At 40.6% G+C, this 15690-nt stretch overlaps 1 protein-coding gene across 9 annotated transcripts in view; it reads right to left on the bottom strand.

Annotated features, from left to right (window-relative positions):
• The window catches only part of SMARCA2 (SWI/SNF related BAF chromatin remodeling complex subunit ATPase 2), a 191667-nt gene that overhangs the window by 89077 nt on the left and 86900 nt on the right, over positions 1 to 15690 (bottom strand). For all 9 annotated transcript variants that reach the window (XM_068553918.1, XM_068553912.1, XM_068553919.1 and 6 more), the window contains 4 exons: positions 14009 to 14251; positions 12541 to 12654; positions 4070 to 4177; positions 3356 to 3442 (listed from right to left, as the gene is read on the bottom strand). In XM_068553918.1, coding sequence (XP_068410019.1) covers positions 3356 to 3442; positions 4070 to 4177; positions 12541 to 12654; positions 14009 to 14251 — 552 coding nt within the window. The remainder of the gene's footprint in view (positions 1 to 3355; positions 3443 to 4069; positions 4178 to 12540; positions 12655 to 14008; positions 14252 to 15690) is intronic.

The following is a 15690-nucleotide window of genomic DNA, read 5'->3' as shown; positions in this document are numbered from 1 at the left end:
TATCTATTTCTAGAGCACAGTTGAATAAAATAATGAATAAGTAAGAAAACACCCGTTATACAATGAACCAGAAACTCAAAGTCTTTGAATTCAGACTATAGTTCTGCCAGAAATGTACCCCGTAAGTCTTCAAGTCTCTAGACTCTCATACTGAGATGATAGGGCTAGTTCACTCATCAAACAGTGATTAAGTGTTGACTGGCCCAGGGCTGTGGTAGGCAGGTACTGGGAATCCAGAAAAAAATGAAGTAGCTACCCCAAGGAGCTTAGAGTCTAGACCAGAGGAAGAGCTTAATACAAGCAAATCAAGATTAATATATACACATAAATACACTGTGGAAATATTTAAACAGTAAAAGTAATGATTATTTATGTACTACATACTGTAAATCTTAGTTTGGTGGAATCCTAACATCCCTTCCGTACTGTGCTTTTCTGTATCATAAATAAGGCTCTAAATGTATACCACCCCTCAGGTGACCGGCTTCCACTTTTAAAACACAGAACTTAATTACAGAATTCCCTCCTCACTGATTCTGTGGAAGAAATAAGTTGCTGTTCTCCATGTGATTTTCGCATTCCTTCTTTATGGGAAGGGAGACCATCTGTGGGGAGGAGAGCACGTCACACCTTCACATTAACCACCAGCTGTCTCCCTTCTCTGCTCCCCTTCCTTCCCGGATCACTGAAGCTTTCCTCCAAGGGGACCAGATCTTCCCTTTGGGCTTTGCTCCCAAACATGCTCATCATTTATGGTAGGCCCAGCCCCTCCGGATGCTGCCCTGCCGGCAAAATTAACGCCAATGGACCTCAGCCAAAAACCCTACCCTGACTCCAAGCCTACCCTTTCATCTCTACAGGTGCCATTCCTGACTAGAGATTTAGGTCTCATCCGTCTCTCAGATGGTATGTGTTGATAGATGGTGATAAGGTCAGGTATCAGCAGCATTTTAAAAACACTGCTTTCATTTCTCTGGTGTGAAGATCCCCAGGCAGGCAGTGAGCCCAATCCAGAGAGTAGGTTTCTAGTATGAACAAAGGGTGTGTAAGCAAACAAAACGAAGACAAAAGCAAAATGCACACACCGTCTCTGGTTCACAACTGTGACACCTTTGCAAATAACTGTGGGTCTCATTTCCAGGAATGTGCTCCTGAAAGTTCTTTACATTAAAAAAATTGCGAATCAAAGTCTGTCTTTCTACTGACTGCTACTTAAAATGTCAATGTGCAGGCAAAGGAGGACATGTTACTTAGACTTAGCTTCTTTGATCCCCACCCCCTCCCCTCCCCAGGTGCTCCAGACAGAAGCTTGACATCCTCTCTCTACCTGACATGGCCCAGTGTGTCTCAAAGGTTCATTTTGGTACGATAACCAAAATGAAGTTAAGATTGACACCTAATTTTCATAATTTCTAAGTCCTCAAACTCCTCTATACTTTTACAAAGTAAATATCTTAAAATTATTTTTAGGAAAAATAAGATGGTGGGTGACAGGTTAACCTGACATGACCCCAATCATTTTCACCATTAGATCTTTTTTTTTTTGGCTCCTCCAACCCAACATGTACCCCCCACTAATTCATGGATACCTTACAGCCCATTTATCACATTATTGGTTTACCAGACACTTCATATGTTATTTTTTTTTTTAAAGCTTATGCCCTTGCCAGTCGTATAATCTATTACCATCTGATGACAAGTCAAGTAACTATGAGTGACTTATACCAAGTCACAGTTAAAAGTGACCTGGGGGCTTCCCTGGTGGCGCAGTGGTTGAGAATCTGCCTGCCAATGCAGGGGACATGGGTTCGAGCCCTGGTCTGGGAAGATCCCACATGCCGCGGAGCAACTGGGCCCGTGAGCCACAACTACTGAGCCTGCGCGTCTGGAGCCTGTGCTCCGCAACGGGAGAGGCCGCGATGGTGAGAGGCCCGTGCCCCGCGATGAAGAGTGGCCCCCGCTCACCGCAACTGGAGAAAGCCCTCGCACAGAAGCGAAGACCCAACACAGCCAAAAATAAATATAAATAAATAAATAAATTTAAAAAATAAATAAATAAAAAATAGAAGTCAGTAGTGCCTGACAGCCAGCATTAAAAAAAAAAAAAAAAAAAAAAGTGACCTGGGGTATAGACTTATTACCACACAGTGGATTCTCCTACTATGTGTCTAAATAGGCTTGTTGGTGGGACCTTCCCCTCCCTCCCTCCCTCCCTTTCTTCCTTCTTTCTTTTCTTCCTTCCTTCCTTCCATCCATCCTTCCTTCCTTTTACTGTTGTTGCTGTTGTCATTTTACTTATATCGAGGGCTTTTTACTCTATAAAGGAAAGGTTGCCTGTCCCTAAGGCAACAACAACGTCAGGAGTTTTTCTAATTTCCCACCACAGGTGGGATAGGACTCCAGGATAGGGATAGAGGTGCAATATATACTGTCACCTAACAAGCGCGATTACCAAAAACAAGGAAGAAAAAAATAATCTTCAAAGTCAAGAATATTTCAGTCTCATTTCCAGGAATATGCTCCTGAAAGTTAAATTCCTAGAACCTTCTATTTATTTATTTGTTAATAAGCTGGTGCAAACACGGAGCCTGCAGTGACTTGCCCCATGCCTCCTGCTCATCTGTAGTGGAAAGTAAGCAGCGCCCTGGCAAATAATTGCCGCCAGGACCATATGCATCTGCGGCAACATTGAAAAGTGGAGGCTACAATTGTGGCTCCTTTTCCTTCCTGCTCAAGTCAATGGCTCCTACTGGGGTGAAATTGTCAATTTAGGAAACTCATTCACATGTAGCGAACAGGGCAGAATATGTCCTCTCCCCTAAAAATAGCTTCCTAGAGACCAGAGCCTCAGGATAAAAGCCTGTATCTACACTGTCACGAAAGAGGCCAGAAAGGAAAAGTACAAATCTAAGTAACAGACTAAAGTCAGTGACTTTTACAGAGAACATCTTTCTGTTCAACGGGTATAAATACATTATTTTAATATTTTTCACAGCATCCTTCTGAGGAAGCTGGATGTATTTATCATTATCTTCCATTTCGGAGCTCCTACGATAACAAGGCAATTCACAGCACCTACCCAAACCCACATAATGAGCCATAGCTTACAGCATTTTCTCACTACTTGAAACTCCTGGTTATAAAATTCCAGCTGCTCAAGTGTCTGGTGCCAAGGAGAATGCATAACCAGAAAATTCATGCTTGTTAATTCTGCTCTTCAAGCTATCAGAGCACGTTGTTTCAACTTCCACACGTGTTAACCCTCTTTTATTTTTTATTAAAAAAAACTGTCTATGTAGTATTAGTAGGAATAACACAGTAAGGATCAGGGTCACGACAGAGAACGCAGACTTACCTCAATGTGCTGAAACATATATGGGTGATTGCAGATTTTTCTCAACTGCATGATAGTGTTCATAAGTGTCTTAGCGCCTCCTTTCCCCTAAGAACAAGTAGAGGAGAGTGAAAATAGAAGTTATTAATTGATCAGGTATCTCCCATTTAAAAATAAATAGGCTTCTATAGAAACAGCAAAGGGCCATAGATCTTCTCGGTAACCTACACCTCTTGTGGTCCAAAGTTCCTGTTACTATTACATAGTTGTTCCTGAATTAGATATAACATCTTCCTTGTTACTAACTTATCCTAGAGGAGGGAATTATGCCCAGTGGATGGCTTTGAGAAATAACTGTCTATTCGCTAGGATTCACAGCTGTCTATTCCCTAGAAGCATGGAACAGACGCCCAGGGAATGAAACTGGATTGTGAAACCTTCCATAATGCCACCACACCCTTAGGCAGATATATTCCGTGCAGAACTGACATGAGCTTAGCTAACTATTCTGGTGATATGAACACCAAGATGGTGTTCATTTCTAACTGCTCCTATGCAGTTTGCAGGTAAGAGGCTACGAGATTTTCTTTGGCAGCAACAATAGCTCCCAAAAAAGCCCAGTAATTTGCTTCGACAAGTCAGCATTAGCAGGGATGTTTCCCAGGAGTATCCAGCGTCACAGCCCCAAGAAGATACATGACGGCACCTTGAGTTGCAACATCTTCCGCAACGTACCTTCTTATCTTTCTCCGAACCGTCTGTGAGGAGGATCCCTTTGGCTTGCATATGGCGATACAGAATCTTCTGCAGAGCTGACATGTCACACTTGATCACATATTCAACCTGGGGAAAAAAGAACAGTAAGTAGAGCAGGAGAGAAAAGGTGCCTGTTCTAAGAAGACTGTTGAGACATGGCTGCTGGTGGCACTCCTGGAACCACAAAAGTATCTCTCTTCCCCTCTCTTGGATTCATGGAGGGGGTGGGGTGGGGTGGTGGTAGTGATGGAGAGGACCACAGTCATCACTACTAAAGGTACCATTATACTGTAGGGACCTTCAAAAGGTTGTATGTCATTGAGCATTGACACTAGGGTCATGTTTTTGGAAATTTCTTGACTTGTTCCATATTTGAGAGAGAGAGAGAGAGGCAGGCAAACTGTTCAAATTCAAAGATGTTCAATACAGAGTATTTTCTTTTCTTTTTTTTTTTATAGTATTTCCTCTGCTTCCCACCTATACCTCCTTTCCTATGAACAGAAAACAGTTTTAGGAAAAACAGTGCTTGGCCAATAACCTCTGCTTTTCTTTGGAAAACATTTTTTAAATGGTCCTAGGTGGCTACTACCCCCAATACTGATCTGAGAAGGAGATTCATAAGAGCCCTAGGTTGACTGTATGTAATTACCCTCTGCTTTTGAAGGATGAGCGGATACTACCCTAGTGAGGATAATAACAGGCAAAGGAGAGGAATTAATCCACAATTGGATGCAACTTTAGGACCATCTTCTTTAGAGGCAAGGCCTCATGTGCTTCCATTTTGAAATAACAGAAAAATCCAATTTAAAACACTGAAAGGGAATTCATGTGCTGGTGGTTTCATACACACCTGCAATACTTCTCGCACGCTCCTAATGCACACAATCTGCCTTGGTTATTTCCTATTATTGTTTTTCTTTATTAAAAAAAAATCCCCAGAATACAAATGTGAAATTTTCATAATAAACATCAGATTAATGCCTAGAAATCTGCAGAAGGTGATTAAAAGCAAATCAGCAAGCTGCCTCATGTTTAACAAACTGATTAAAAATGATCAGGTTATTTTCAGCTCTGAGGGCCAGGGCGAGGAGGTCACAGATGAAGAGAAGTTGAATATTCATTCGATTGTTGCTTTAGAAGGAACCTGTCAGGCCAGCCAGAACCGCAATTAATAGCCTTTTGCTACTCGTTTTGATGCACCAAATCAGATTAGAGAAAGGTGGATTCTTCTGCAGAAAAGTTAAGAAAAGCAAGTGACCTGCCATAAACTTGTTTTAGTTTTTAATGACTTTCTTGGCCAGGGTGGAAAAAACATCTCCAAGTTTAATAAATAAGGATGCACTATTAGTACAGGCTTTATGTTCCACAGACTTGATACTGCATGTTTTTAAAGTACTTCGACTTTTTCAAGAGCTGTTAATTCTCCACGAAACTTGATCACGGTGTAGAAAAATGTTAAACAACTTCAGACTTTAACAAGCATAATGATAAAAATGACACCAAGGGCTAGTATTATTGAGTTCTTTCTATGGACCAGGCCCCATGCAAAAATGCTTTATGTGCCTTCTCACATTTCACTACACAAGAGCTGTAGGAGAGTTACATTTAGTGGTGTTCGAGTTTTATAGATAAGGAACCTGAGCATCAGAAAGGTTAAGTGACTGGGTTGAAACGATGCAGCTATTTAATGGTGCAGTTAGGATCGAACCAGACTCGACTTCCTTAAGCTCTACACTAAGGATGACCACGGAGACTTTTAGGTTTCCCAGTTCCGCCCTGATGTTCATCTTCACCTGGGCCTCCCTGCCAGCCAGCTTGTGCACACTCTCCTGAATGTGGAAAGGAGGGCTGAGGCTTGCTTGTAAGTGCGTTAGGAGACAGAAGAACCAGAATGAGGGACTGGACCCTCAACCTCCTTCCCATCAGTTAGCTGCTGCTAAGAGCTGGAGGGGAGGGAGTTTGGGAAGCAGGAGGCATGCACGATGATGCCATGCAGATAGGAATGTCAAACACCCCCATAGGGGCCAAGTCAGCAGAGAAGCGAGCTCAACCCTAGAACCTGATGGCTGCTGTAGGAAGGGGATGTTCCCCCCAACCCTCCTCCCAAGCACCATTAGGGGGTACCAGAAGCTAGTTTGATACACATCATCAAAATCACCATCCTAAGTTTCACGACTATATTTTATGTTTGCTCCCTGTAACCTCCCAAACAAGTCCAAGCTATTTTGTTTGTCTTTGTACTTTCCCCCAGGCCTGGGGTGAGGGTCCTTAGTCTTAGGGCTTCCTTTCCAAATTTTACTCTCCCCGAGGGCTCTCTGTAAGATCTTCCCCAATCATATCTATCAGCCAAAGTCAATCTGCCTTTTCAGTTCCCGCAAAGAAGTGGTCATTAAACTTTTTTGATGGCAGTTCCTTACTAGGAAGACATGCTAAAGCACCTCTTCCCAATACATGCCCATATATTTAACTATGAATTATATGCGTGCGCGGACATTAATGTCTCAAAACACAAGTTACCTTTAGGACAGGGGTCAATGTTAAAGGCAGTTGACTTATATCTACATTTCAAGAGGCCAATTTGATGACATCTAATTTTGGGGGTTATAATGGGGCTGGTGAAAACCCACACTAGGAACAGGAGAGGTGGCAGGACTGCCCTTTTCCTACCGTCCATCTGTGCTTACGTTATCCATCTTGTTTTCAACCTGCAATCCTTTGCAGAATCTTTTAAAGCCCTTCATTCATTCTGAGGGCCAGGGGTGTCAGTTTAGTTAAAATGAGATCATCCTAAAATCCTTTTACCTGGATACGGGGAAACCCACCATGCTCACAGCAGGCAGAAAGCGAAGGAACCAGGCTGCGAGGGTGAGCGGATATCTGACGCCCCAGGTGGAGGAGCTCCCCCTCACACTCCCGCCCGGGATAACTGATACAGTCTAAGCAAGGTACCTTGACTTTCTGTTGTGCATACATACCGCATGGGTACCAGTGTCCATCTGTATGTTAACTTAATAAAGCTTAATTTTTTTTTATTTTTAAGAGAAAAAGTAATATAAATGGAAGCTCTAAAATCTTCCTCCCACACCTCAATGGATTACTAGTAAGCACCTCCCCACATACTCACACACACCCCCTTGTGTGCTCTGGGGAATCCTGTCCTAAAGCTCTTGAATGCCTGGATCCTTCCTCCTGATGGGGTGGGTGATGCTGCCTTTCACTGTCATGCCATCGTTCAGCGACAGCTCACACCATGCCTCCAATTTCTGGTACAGCTCCTGCACCTTGCAGCCCCGCCCAAGCGCAGCGCAGCGCACAGAGCAAGCCATCAGAGCTACGCATTGAGAAAAGGGCAGACGGAACAATTCGAAAGTAGACATGCAGACTGACAGTGGCAAGGCGAGGAAAGTCTTTGTAATCATCACGCCACCTCGGACTCTGTTGGGTCTGGGTCACCTCCAAAAAACATGATGGTCCCTGATTAGAGCATGAATTTGAAAGTTCCTCAAAATATGCTGGTGCTGAAGGAAATAAAATCTATGACTCTTTAACAGGGATGATTCTCCCAACAAGTTAGGCTTCTGAGAGCCACTGGGACTATTATTTTGAAATTATATGTAAAATTGGGGTGTCAGCCTCATGGACGTGACAGTTATCTCCTAAGACTCCTTACGTTAGTAATGATCAAACTGGTCCCTTCAGGGAGCTAAACTGGGTGGTTATATTGGCCCAGACTCTCCTCCCATATAACCCTGTAAAAGTTTTCAACCTTTATTCATAGTTTCTCCCTAAACACTATTCCTCACTTATCATTTCCCTTCCAAAAGGAGGTATTATTAGATCAGTAAATCCAGACTACTGTGTGTGATATATTACCACTTTGTGAATTGAGATTTCCAAGATTAAATTTATGAAAGTCCCAGGTTCTAGAATCTATGGCAAGAGAGGAACAAAGTGATGATTAATTACATCAAGCATTCTAAATTTTTATATAATGAATATAAAAGCTGCCCATCTAAACAATGCTTTTTTGTGGTTTTATACAGATTATATAAAAATCAGGGTCAATTTTAGGTAGGTCAACCTCTAGTTAATCTCAGACACTGTATACATATTTTAGCATATTTAGACACAGACACACACACACACACACACACACACACACACACACACAGCCAATGGCAAGTACAGTTGGTTCTTGATTACACAAAAGGGAAAGTCAGCACAGACAACCTCAAATGGGAGCTAAATCGAAAAATCAATTTTTCTTTAGCTTAAGTTAGGTTTTATGTAATCCCTTTTCCATGAATTGCCCTTCTTCCGTGAGTATAAGGAATGGATCTTATGCCAGCAGCTTGGTGGTGGTGTTGGGAGGGGCCTAGAGACAGTATATTCTCTTGCTCATTAGGTGTTTCATTAGACTCACTAAGTCATTAAATACTCATTGATTAAAACTAATTTTTATTAAATACTCATTCATTAAAACTAATTTTTCTATGAAGTAGAACTGCATTTATCAAACTGTGGCCCTTATATGCCTGCTTTGGTTTCATCTGAGGAAATACAGACTCCTGAGGTCACTCCCACTATACTAAACAGAATTACTGGGGTTAGGGCTGGTACTTTGTATTTTTAAGAGTTTTTCTATCTGAAAACTCAACAATAAGAAAAGAAATAATTGGGAAAAAAATAGGCAAAAGATTTAAGCACCACTTCATCAAAGAAGACACATGACTGCCAAATAAGCACATGAAGATGAGTCACAAGATATCAGCACACAATTATTGAAACGGCCAGCAGTGTTAAAAACTGAAAATATCAAGTATTGAGGAGAATGTGGAGGAACTGGAATGCTCATACATTGCTGGTGGGACTACAAAATGGTTCAGACTCCTTAGAAAACCACTCGGAAGTTTCTTATAAAGTTATGTGTACATTTACCATATGACCAAGCAATCCCACTCCTAGATATTTACTAAAATGAAATGAAAACCTATGTTCACACAAAAACCTATACACAAATGTTCGTAGCAGACTTATGCATAACCATCAAAAACTAGAAACAACCCAAATTTCCTTCAGTTAAATGGATAAACAAACTCTGGTGCATCAATATAACAGAATATTATTCAACAATAAAAATGAACCAATTAATGATACATCCAACACCTTGGATGTATCTCAAATTCATTACACTAAATGAAAAACCAGATGCAAAAGGTCTGATGAGACATATTGTCTGATTCCTTTCATACAACATTCTGGAACAGGCAAAACTACAGGGATGGAGAACAAATTAGCGGTTGCATGAGGCAAAGGGTAGAGGGAGAGTTTGACTAAAAAGTGAGAGCACTAGGAAATTTTTGGTCGGGGGGACTGGGAGACAGAATTGTTCTGTATTTTGATTGTGGGTAGAGTTAATGTATTTGTCAAAACTCAGAACTATACACCGAAAAGAGTGAATTTTATTATACGTAAATTAAAAAATAAAATGGAAATCCACTTCCCTGATTCTTTTTCATGAAAACATTTGAGCATCACTTCTATAAAATATTTATTAGCCTTTTCCTGCCATCAGCCACAATTCCTTTCTAGATTCTTTACACAGCCTGAGAAAGACATATATGTTGTTTGTGGCTACAAGCAGATGGTGGCAGAAGAAACCTTCTTACCCCCAAGGATGACACTTAAATGGCCAATTTTCCCCAGATTAAAAAAATCCTAACAAGGTAGAAAGAGCAAAGAGTGAAAACTGGCCAAACCACATCAATAGCAGCTACATACACATGCCAAGTGATTAGTTCCCCTACTCACCATGAAAAGGTTATGGGGACAGAGATGGGGCGGGAACACAGAAAGTGCCAGAACCAGAGAACAGTGAGAAAGAACTTGAAGCGAATAGGGAAGCAGAACCAGAAGTCAGCAATAGAAACGGCAGTGTGAGTAGAAAGTAAGGACTCTGGTGGTAGCAGTTGTCACCAGTTGAGCCCTTACCACGTGCCAGGCATAGTGTTATGAGTACTGCATCCAGTCAATCCTCTTCTGTGAAGCAGGTATTGTCTATTTTCCAGTTCATTGATGAGAACACTGACACCCACTGGGTTAAGAGACTTGCCCAAGCTCATATAGCTAGTATGAGACGGAGAATGCAGTGGGGACCCAGGTCCACTCTGACGGGCAGAGCCCATGACTTCCACTCCACCAAGTTGCCTCCAGGTAAAGGTAGCTTATCCACAGACAATTCAGTCATACCTTGGAGACAGTGCGGGTTCAGTTCCAGACCAACAAAAGAAAGGGAATATGGTAATAAAGCAAGTCACAAGAATTTTTTGGTTTCCTAGCACATATAAGTTATGTTTACACCATACTATAGTCTATTAAGTGTGCAATAGCCCTGTCTAAAAAAATTGGACACACCTTAATCAAAAAATACTTTATTGCTAAAAAATGCTATCATCTGAGCCTTCAGTGAGTCATAATCTTTTTGCAATGGTACATCAAAGATCACTGATCACAGATCACCGTAACACATAAAACAATAATGAAAAAGCTTGAAATATTGCGAGGATTACCAAAACGTGACACAGAGACATGAAATTAGCATATGCTGAAAAATGGTGCTGACAGACTTGCTCAACGCAGGGTTGCCACAAACCTTCAATTTGGGGGGAAAAAGACATGGTATCTATGAAGGGCAATGAAGCAAAGTGCAATAAAATGAGGTATGCCTGTATATCACACACAGGGTGTTTAACGTACCTCAAATATAAAAATCTGGATATTAAACAGTACATGTGTACTTTATGTCGGAAACATGCTCTTGAAAATCTAATCTTAGTTTTTTTTAATTTATCAATACTCAGGAAGTTTTCTTGTGAAAAGAGGTGTGAAACAAATATTTTAGTAAAGCAAAGAATCCCTTTGTGCTATAACCAATCACCCCATAATCCCTATGCTGCAAAAGTTTGGATTCTAATACAGTGGATTTTCTTAAAACAGGGCATACTTTCAACTTGTAATGTGTTTTTAAAATATCTATCTATATTAGCCATTCAGGACTGGCTAATACAGAGTAACGAGTAACAAGATTAAGAAGTTTTATGGAATGAATAAATGAAGAACTTCAGTTAATTGCCTTTTATTTTATAGCTCTTCTAAAGAAACAAAAGGAAGTATGGGACAAATTAAAATCTTTAACATTCCATCTCTATAACTTGCAGGATCTCAGTAACATTCAAGGCAGCCACATGACCACTGTACCCATTCCCCAGCTTATTCTGTAACTAAAGTCCATACTGAATAGAAAGGGGGTTACCCAAAGATGCCAAGACCACACGAAGTCAAAGAAGTATCAACAGCATTCAATCCCCAAGATGCATTCACTAGCAAAATAAAATACTTAGATATTTAGGTTTTTGCTGGGATGAGCATGGTATAAGAACTGTGCTAATATTTAATTTTTTTCCAACTGCTAATGAACAGGGCCTTAGGGACCAAAATTCTCTCTTAGCAAAGTGATCAACTTTGTATACTCTCTTGCCAATCCCACTTAAAACTGAGCAGGATGAACCAATCTGTTCAAAAAATAGAGTCATTACACAGAAAAACACAATGATGCAAAACACACATTTCACAACTGGCTCCTCTAAAGAGAAAACTCACATCAAACTAACTCATGCAACGAACAGTGCACAATGCCAAACAATCTATCTTTAAGAGAATGAAACGTAGAACTCCAGTGTGTGCGATTCCAAAATATGATCAAAAACATATTAAGCCAATACCCAAATCCAACCCAAAAATCTGGAGCTAAGGGCTTAAAAGACATTCTAAAGCACTGAAAAATCAGTGTCCAAAAAGTAATCTGAAAAATATTTCTTAAAATGTTCACAGGAACTTAAATTAGATGATGCGTCTGTAATTTGCAGGAACCCTATTTTTCACTTACTATCAGAACCGTGACATCCCAAGCACCCAATATTAAACACATTACCGGGAAACCTGGCAAATGCTTACCAGGTCCCTTGATAATGATACAACCCTCAAACTCAAAGCCTTATTTGGCTCAAAGCAGAACATTTCTACGGCGCCTGCCAAGAGCGAACTCAACGAGGTTAGTAAAAAGAAAAAATCTAAAGTTAAAACAGAATGTTAATTCATGTAATGTTAAGTGAATGTAAGTTAAAGCTAAAATGTAATGAGACTCAATGAATTTGGTTATTTTTTAAAATCTGCCCCCAAACTTTTGGAAAACAAGATGAAATGCTAAAATTTCCCTTCTCTCTCTACACTAAATCCCCTAGCTCCCATCTAACAAAAAAAATCTTCAAGATATTTCCCAGTTACCTGGAACTAAAATACAAGCCTGCTGTTTCCGAAACACAATTTCAGGGGCAGGTACTCCAAATATATTGGCAGGGGAAGAAACCACAACTTTTGAATTTGCAACATACTTTTTCTGGAAGCTGGGATTCAACTTCTTTCTTCAGTCTCCTCAGTAAAAATGGTCTCAACACCTTATGCAGACGTCTGATGATCAATATAGTTTCTTCTTCATTTAAGTCCACCTATAAGAGAACCTCAGATGAATTTGATCTTTTTTTTTTTTAAAAGATCTTTCATACAATGACTCTTTATGTTACAATTATTATTGGTTTCAATATATGATTGAAATTTTATGTGCATTAAGGCTAGGTTTATACCCATCATGTACACCTCAGAATGCTATTCCCACCTTCCTACCAGGTGGTAACAGAACAGCCTCTAAATGGGTGTCTTGGTCTGAATGCTGAGTTTTGTAGAAAACAGTCCAGAGCCATCAGTTTTAGATCAGGAGTGTTAACAGCTCAGAATTTTATGGGATATGATTGAAGTAAAGGCTGACTAAAGGCTGAGGTAGAACACGAGCAAAAGGGCAATAGTTAATGTGTTCTTCCTTCAAACTGAAGCATTAAGTTAGGCTCTTAACTCTGATTGTCTCAGATGCAGAAACATACCAAGGGAACAGGGCCTGAACCTGAAAAGAAGAATCTGAAGAGTGGATCCGGATTACGTCGGTGGGTTTCTAAGCCCCTCTACCTGCACCCTCCTTTGCTCTGCTCTGATCTTGTTCAAGTTCAGTCCTGTTTATATATAAATCCTTCGCTTTCTGTTTCACCTTCCTCTATTCACCTCTAGGGGGCAGAGCTGATTGACGCTACCTTCTCCAAATGGGCAAGCCAATGAATTCTTAATAAAAGGCTAATGTACCTATAACATCTCAAAATTAAAGGGCCAAACAGTTCCAACATAAATTTCCCTAAAGCATTTTAAGTGGCTTTTCGTTCCTCTAGTGGAAGGAATGATAATAAGAAATTTGAAAATGGCTACTCCAGGGTTTGAGGAGTATTTATATACACACAGGACTGAGGCTTACACTAAAACCTGAAAACAATGCATAAAGAAAATTAGTATAAACCAGTTCAGTTTTACATACAAACTCTTAATGTGGAAATAGTTTAAAGGGAAGCCCAAGTTTGTAACAAGGAAATATTTCTTTTTAAGGTTTATATTCGGTTGGTTGAGTTGTGGTTAAATAGATTGAACAAATATCTCTGCATTTATCCTCCTTGTGGCCTGTAGCAGTTAAGCATTCCACCAGCCAGGAACACCCTCTGTTGGCCTGGTTAACACAGTGGCAAAAGACAATGGGATTAGGACACCCTAGATCCTAGATCCTACCATCCATCACTAGATCCATTTTCTTTGGATGGAAAAATATCCCTGGAGTGAGAACATATACATCCCCTGATTGGCTTCCTAATACTTTACAACACTGTAAACCACCCTATGGGTTTTCTGTGGCTCTAGTGTTCTCAGCTTTAGGTCTTTTCATTTCATTTCATTGTTATGCAGTGGGAAAAATAAAAGTTAGGCCAGTACCCTTTCTCCAGTCATGGCAAATGGAGCATTAAACCACTGCTCAAATGTGCTGCAGCTCTTAAAAATTGTGGGAAGGAGGAAGTTGAGGAGGGCCCAGAGTTCCGGGAGCTTATTCTGCAGGGGAGTCCCGGTCAAGAGGATCCTTCTGGGGGCCACGTAGTGAGTGTTCAGGACCTGAGTCAGCTTGCAGTGGTGATTCTTCATTCGGTGGCCTTCGTCCACTATCATATATTTCCACCGAATCTATAACACAAGAGGAAGGACCAACATGCGGTGAACAAGGGAAAACACAACTACTTCTAAGAGGCAAGTGGTGATGTGGAAAACCAAAGAACTCATGCTTGGTAAAAGCTATGACATGAGATTCCTTAGCATAAAAGAATCTTAACAGTCTATTTCCCATACCTGACAGATCATCGTGCACTATGTAGTAATGGAATGGAATAATAGAATGTGATTCCAAATTACCCTTTCACAAAGACGGAAACTTGGGCCCAGAATGAAATGGTTGGGCCAGGATTAGCTCCTGTGTCTCCCCATCCAATACTCCTTCTATTAATGTTATGTCATGACAGCTATGCCAGATTTAATGGCTCTGTTACCTCTGCTCATAGTAAGTACAGAATATAGCTCCTCGCTTGAAGCAGAGGTTAATGACTGATTTCTCCAAGATGGCATCAGCAGGCACCTGCAGCGGAAGTACTCTGGCTTCATGCCCTTTTTCTATTGCCTTGGCTGACTACTACCCTTCAGGGTTTGGCTCATGTTTTTTTTTTTTTTAATTTTTTTTTTTTTTAATTTGAACTTAGCTGCTAACATTTAGAAGTTGGAACATTTCACATAAAAATCTGGACATCCAGCTTCTTTTAAAACATTAGAAGATCTGGCAACCTGGACTCTCTGAGTTCATACATACTCCTTACCTGCCAGATCTAGGACCCCGATTTCAAGATGTCTAAAATGAAAGGATAGACTTACTGGCAGAGAGGGCAGTGCTAAAATAGCATTCCTCTGTTTATGCCAAAACTTCAGAATTAAACACAATATATTCCCCCAGCATAACTATCACTTCAAAAATAAACAGTGTGACCATACGACACGATCTTCCTTCCTAAGTCTACACACAGTCCCTTCCCCTCTCACATCTGACCCTTCAGCCCTCTCCAAGGTCATTGTTTCTCAAAGTGAGAACAATGAGGAATATCCCACTAAGCCTATCCATTCCCCACAAAACAGTGGCAATGGCCAAGAAAAGCATCTGGTGCTCAGATGTCCCTGGATCCCGCTGCAAAGCTCTTAGAGAGGAGGGAGACGGCAAAGCGTTCTATAAAGTCCTCGCCTTCCTCATTAGAAGCACCAGTAAAGTCCCGGGAAAAGGAATAAAATCATCAGTCAGGCTGGGATGTTCGGGTAAAAGAAACTCCCAGAGTTTTAAACTCTGTTTCCTTCCTCTGCTACCTCTAAGAAAATTGCTTAAGAATAGTTAAAGTTGTACAATCAACTGTCCCAAAGTTACCAATAGCGTGAAAAAGAGGCCAGGAGATAAAAATGTATTTAAATCAATATTCTAAATCTACTTCCCTGCCTAATTTAGTTTATGAAATAATAAACAAGGAATCAGAGGCCTATGATTTTGCTACCGGGTCTACTACTAATTAGGTCTTCCACTCAGAAAAAAATTA

This window comes from Eschrichtius robustus, chromosome 10 (genome assembly GCF_028021215.1).
Source record: "Eschrichtius robustus isolate mEscRob2 chromosome 10, mEscRob2.pri, whole genome shotgun sequence".
NCBI lineage: Eukaryota > Metazoa > Chordata > Mammalia > Artiodactyla > Eschrichtiidae > Eschrichtius > Eschrichtius robustus.
This window is presented reverse-complemented; position numbering and strand designations above follow the sequence as displayed.